The sequence below is a fragment of the Hevea brasiliensis genome, chromosome 5, assembly GCF_030052815.1.
Source record: "Hevea brasiliensis isolate MT/VB/25A 57/8 chromosome 5, ASM3005281v1, whole genome shotgun sequence".
Classification (NCBI taxonomy): Eukaryota; Viridiplantae; Streptophyta; class Magnoliopsida; order Malpighiales; family Euphorbiaceae; genus Hevea; species Hevea brasiliensis.
The window spans coordinates 13,302,977-13,309,347 of record NC_079497.1 but is presented as its reverse complement, the minus strand read 5'-3'; the positions used below and the strand labels follow the sequence as shown (position 1 = coordinate 13,309,347).

General features: G+C 33.5%; 1 protein-coding gene across 1 annotated transcript; it reads right to left on the bottom strand.

The window, feature by feature from the left end:
* Positions 1 to 294: 294 nt before the first annotated feature.
* LOC110661379 (26S proteasome non-ATPase regulatory subunit 7 homolog A-like) lies at positions 295 to 5,315 on the bottom strand. The gene is made up of 8 exons (XM_058147683.1): positions 5,102 to 5,315; positions 2,944 to 3,008; positions 2,648 to 2,730; positions 2,431 to 2,488; positions 2,190 to 2,289; positions 628 to 684; positions 461 to 546; positions 295 to 366 (listed from the first exon to the last, which is right to left on the bottom strand). The coding sequence occupies exons 1-8, from the start codon at positions 5,313 to 5,315 to the stop codon at positions 295 to 297; spliced, it is 735 nt and encodes a 244-aa protein (XP_058003666.1).
* Between the last annotated feature and the right edge of the window lie 1,056 nt (positions 5,316 to 6,371).

Below are 6,371 nucleotides of genomic sequence, written 5' to 3'. Positions count from 1 at the left end.
GAAGAAAGCAGCTAAATTGAAACATACCAGGTTTGATCTCTCCTTTCCTTTTTTTTTTTTTTCTTCTTCTTCTTCTTCTTCTTCTTCTCTTTTTTATCTTTTCGCTAGCTGCTGAAGCAATTTTAAAAGAAACCCTAGCCAATTTTTAACTTGTGCCTTAACTCCTTAAGGCATGCCTCGATGCGCCTCACTGAGCTGGTTCACCTTTCCTACCTTTAAGTGCTTAGGGTTGCGCCTGAGGCACACTTTTGATAACACTGGTGCAAACAGACCCAAAGCCTGAAGCATAAATTTTCAGCTTCCATTAACAGCTGGGGTTCTTGTTGGTTTTGCATCTTTAGCTTTCTCATGTTCTTTGTTGAGCCTCTGAAAACCAAATTTTGTAAGTAAATAAAATGTCATGAACATTCATAGGAGGAGGTGTTATCAGTGTAGCTATTTGCATGGAAAAGGCTATCACCTTATTATTAATCAAGTTATAGAGTGCAATGACACTCTGAATGAGAGACGATAGATATATAACCAACATCATATCATTAGTTTTTATTGCAAGAATGGGATAAAAATGGATTAGTGATATATGTATTTATAAGTGCAAGCATAATAGCAATTTCGACTTATGTTTACCGGCAAAAGCCTTAATTAACTCGGTCACATTAAAATTTAGCAGAAGGTTAAACACATTTTGCATAACAGACATAAAAGAAAAAACAGTAAAGAGTCGAGAAAATTGAATGACTATTGTATAAATTAATAGCTCTCTAGTCCCAAAAGCATAAATAGATAAGCCGATGAGCAACTTGATCCTTTTTTTTAAACAGTGCAACATGATCCTCATTTTTATGAATAGAACCAAGTGCATTTCTAGTCCCTCCAAAATTTTTTTAACCAAAACATGAAATAAACAAGAGGAAATGTGATACTTCTTGAAATTTGGTTCATATTAAAACACCTAGGATAATTTACATCAATAAACTCCAACCTAAAATTGACCTATATCCAAACAACCTATAACTGGCACTCCTACACAACCACTCAAACACATAAACCCAAAGCCATATATGCTTATGGTTGTTAGTACCATGGCTTTAAATAACCATTTTTTACAGGTTTCAAGGGCACTGTTGCTGATTCTCCTAGTAACTAACAAGTATAAAATTTTGGGGATTGTAACCGTTACTAGCCGTTACTTAGAGGGTAACTCACATTACCATAAAGTAGAGAATCTGATTTTGTTTTGTTATGTAGAGACTGCTTCACACTCATATTTTGTCTACTTTCTCTACATTCGACACTTCTCCCAAGACTTTCTCTCAAATTTTCCACCCCTAGATATACTCAAATTTTCACATTTATTTATTGAGTTGAGAACCATCAAATAAACAATACAAAAGGAAGGTTTAATCCATTACAGTGTCAATATCAACAACAAGTTAACAATCAAAGCTCTCAAAATCCAAGTATCAAGAACCTCCTAGAATCTCTTTTTGGTGGTAATAAGATTGGTTATTTACTATTCACCTAGATATTTTAGTTTTACATTGATAATGCCAATGATATCTAATAATGATGGATTTTTTTTTTATGAACTAATAATGATGGATTTAATGTTTTTATTTAATGTATTTATACTTATTATTTAGTTGTGTATCTTAGTTTTAATTATAACTTTAAATATCTATTCATTTAATGAATTTTACAATTTTTTTTTAAAAAATGTGTAGTAATAGGTTACCATTACATAATGGATGTTAAAGGCTTGTTTACATTACCCACAACTGCGAATGCAGCCATGACCTTGATTTAAATCCTTGGTTGGTATGCATCGTAATACATGGATAGTAATCAAATGAATTTTCCAAACTAATATATTTACAATATATTCAAACCTTGGCATGCTTCTCAAGAATGATTAATGAACCTGATATAGATCAATTAAAAGTAAACAACAAAAAATTAAGCATAAAAAAACAATTAACTAATTCCTAATCAATTCCTACATGCAGCCATAAGCTGTAACCAGTCAATACCCAAGAATTTCAAACATATTCTTGAGCTATTAGAAATTATTGAATGGGAAGAGAAGGAAGAATCAAGCATGAAAAATGGAATACTATTGAACATATGTCCATAATCAAGGAACACTGCATTTGGTAAAATGCAATAACAAACAAATAATATAAACCTCACTTGTAAGTGGTAAAGTATCTCACTATTTAATGGGAGCTTTTCGTCAATGATAGGATCAAGGTAATCAAAACCCTTCAAGGCTGTAAGTTTGCCAGTTACCTGAGAAGAGAAGATAATTATCATCCTTCACCTTATCTCAAATCAGCTATAATTTCAACATCCATAAACTCAACAAAAAATTAAAAAAAAAAATGAAAAAAGCTCAGTAATTGAAAAGATAATCTATTAGAAAACAAAAACCTCAGTTGCAAGTGTGTTGATGGTAATGTCTTTCACATCCTGTAGTAGGTGTTCTACTCTTGTTGATGGGGTGATGCTTTCATCATTAGTGAAAATAAATGTCAAACAAATATGGGTTTACGTTAACTGCATCTTCTTTAGAGATAAGAATGGACAGAAAAAAATACTAAAAAGTAGAAACAAACATCCTAACAGGATAATATGATTTTCATATCACGTCATATCGATTTTCTCAACCTCATAAGCTGCAATTTCTGAAGGCACATGAACAAAAATTTTCTGGCTCTTTTGAGTAGCATTCTGTTATTACAATAAAAACCATGAGGGAGAAATAGAGCTAGCATCTCAATAAATATCAAACAACTTCTTTACTTTTATTAATGTCTTCTTAATATCATATGAAATTTGAACTGGCTTTGACAATTTAATCAGTTATATTCCATTTCCATATAATCTAGTGCATTAGATTGATCATTGATAACAACTACAAGACAAAACATGATTTATTCTTACCTCCTTAACCTCTTCAACATCATAGTAGGCCTTGGTGGGTATTCTTATGATATGTTGTATGCTCTCTTACACATAGAGGAAAGTATTTAAATCATGAAATAGAGCATACCTTATCTGCTGTTCAGCCCTCTACCCACCTTGCCAATGCTGAACCACAAGGACGGCAACGTAGAAGACCTAATCCTTCTCGACCTGCTTCCTCAAATGGACCCGTTATTTGTCATAACTATAAGGGCTAGGGCCACTTAACTAGACAGTGCCCCTCTCCTTGAAATCAAATAATTCAGTCTTCAAGAGCCCATTTTTCCAATCAAGTGGGATCCTTCACTCCGCGTGGGCCACAAGCATATTACACTACCACAACCAAACCTGCCCCACAATTGTGGACTGTGGACACTGGTGCAAATTGTCATGTCACTTCAGCTAATGGAAATATTGCACATCCTAAGCCCCTACCGAATGGAAACACTATGACCACTGGCGATGGTAAAAATATTTCTATCACTAGTTCTAGAAATTCTATCATGTCAGCTAATAATGTTCATTTTCAATTTGATAGCATTTTTTTTTTTTTGCTCCAACTATTCACAAAAATTTATTATCTGTTCATGCCTTAACATCTAACAATCCTGTTTCTGTTGAATTTTTTGCTGATTATTTTCTTATCAAGGATATTTGCACAAATCAAGTGATTTACCAAGGCCAGAGTAAAGATGGGTTGTATTCTATGCCACTTTAGCTAGTTCGTTCAATCACTTCTCAAATTAATTCAGTGGAATTTAAAACCTGGCATGAACGTCTAAGTCATTTGAATTATCATTCTCTTTCACATATTTTGTCATCCAATAAATTGCCTGTTATTAATAAAGATGGTCATTTTCCATGTGATGTTTGCAATATTAGTAAGATCCACAAATTACCTTTTTCTTCATAAAAAATTGTAGTCTCACAACCATTGGAATTGATTTGTTCAGATGTTTGGGATCCATCACCGATTCCCTCTGTTGATGGCTATATTTATTATGTGTTTTTTTATGATCATTATAGCCATTATTCGTGGATTTATTTTCTTAAACGAAAATCTGATGTCTTACTCATGTTTGTTCCATTTTAGAAACTAGTGGAAAAATATTTTTCATTACTAATTAAAAATTTTCAGGCGGACTGGGGCGGGAAATTTCAAGGTTTAACTAAACGTCTCTGAGAACATGGAATTTCATAGTATGTTTCTTATCCTTATACACCTAAACAAAATGGATGTGCAGAACGGAAACACAGACATATAATAGAAACTAGGAGGGCTTTGTTACATCATGCCAGCATACCTTACAAATATTTGGCTTATGCTTTTGACGCTGCGGTATATTTAATCAACCGTGTTACATCTGTTCACACAAAACCATCTACACCTTATGAATTTTTGTTCAAAACTATATCCAACTACAATGATTTACTCATTTTTGGTTCCCTTTGTTATCCATGGTTAAAACCATATTCAAAAAACAAATTGCATGCTCACTCCTCTAGATGTGTTTTTCTTGGGTATAGTAAGGTTCATAAGGGTTATATTTATCTTGATTTTACTACAAAGAAAATATTTATCTAACGCCATGTTTTGTTTTGTGAATAGATATTTCCATTTACCCTTTGTTTGGAAAGGTGTTTTTTAAAGTAATTGAAGGTTTTTCAAAGTTTAAAAATCTTGAACTTTTGTTTGGGAGGATAAAAGGTTTTTTAAAGTATAGTTTTTGAAGGTTTTTAAAAACTTCCAAAAAGTTTAATTTTCCAACCCACCAAATTGGTGGGTTAAGTAGGGTTTCTCTTTAAAACCTTCAAATACTTTAAAAAAAACTTTAATTTCCTTCCAAACACTAAAAAATTATGAATCTCTGAAAATCGTGAAAAACCTTACTTTGAAAAATCTTACTTTATAAAATCTTTTTATACTCTACCTTCTCCCAAATAGAGGGTTAGTGGTGAAAATTCAAAAGCACTATGTTCCATAGATCCAAAATTGGAAAATTTTCATCTCTTTCCACCAACTATTATACTATCACATAATGTTGGCCGTGAAGGCATACTTGGCTCGGCCCCATTCATAGCCCAAACTACTCCATTAATCATACACCCACTACTGCTGGCCCATTTGTCCACTCACCACCTTCACGTCCGACAAGCTCACAGCCACAATCCACTCCATCCTTCACGCCATCAGGTCCACAAACACTTACAGGTCCACAATCACTTACTTCACTAAATTTGGCCCAACCTCCAGTCATAGACCTTGATCTAGCCCAGCCTAAACCTCTAGTACGCACGCATCTAATGGTAACTCGTGCCCAAACTGGCCATTTAAAACCCAAATTATACATGGCTCACATTTCTATTCCAGCTGTTCCTGCTTGCTATACCAAGGCTATAGTTCAAAGAATGGTGTCAAGCCATGGAGGATGAGATAAATGCTTTATTGAAAATGGGCACGTGGGACTTGGTTCCACGAAATGAAGCTCAAAACGTTATTGGCTATAAATAGATCTTTCGGGTTAAGCAAAAATCTGATGGCTCACTAAATAAATTTAAAGCCTGCCTCGTAACTAAGGGGTACACTCAGCGTCCTGGTGTGGATTTTATCGAGAGTTATTACCTGTGGTCAAGCCTATCACAATTCGAATTATTTTATGACTTGCTATTTCCAACTCATGGTGTTTTCGCCAGCCTGATGTCTTAAATGCATTTTTGCATGGTGACATAGATGCTACAGTTTATATGGAACAGTTGTCGGGATTTGTTCATAAAGATAAATAGGGTTATGTATGTGAATTGCAACGGTCGTTGTATGGTCTTTGACATGCTCCTCGGTAATGGTATAAGAAGCTTGTTTCCATTCTTATTGCCATGGATTTTAAAGTCTCGAATGTGCACTCCTCTTTACTATATTATCAATCACAAGGCATTACCATGTTTTGCTTGGTTTATGTTGATGACATAATTGTTACGGGTTCGGATGAAAATTTTGCTCGGCAATTCATTGTTTCTCTTAGCTATCATATTATGTTAAAAGATCTTGGGGATTGCAACCACATCATGTAATATCATCAAATCTACAATTATTGTTATGTGTCATTACAGTTTATTAATAAGCAAGAATTATAATTCATGATCTCAAATCCCGATCTCTATTTGCATCATTTGGTTGATCTCTCTTTTAAATTCATGAATATAATTTGCAACAGATAAAAAAGGAAAGTAAATATATCTTTATGGACTGACGGGTATGTTTTATTAATTTCAGCAGTTAAATTAAATAGTAAGAAATGAGATCCTGCATTTCACTCAGAGTGATTAATGAGGTTCATTAGAAAGTACAGATTAAATTAAATATTTAACAACAATTTGTTACTTAAATGTGGTAAGGGCCACTATTTTTC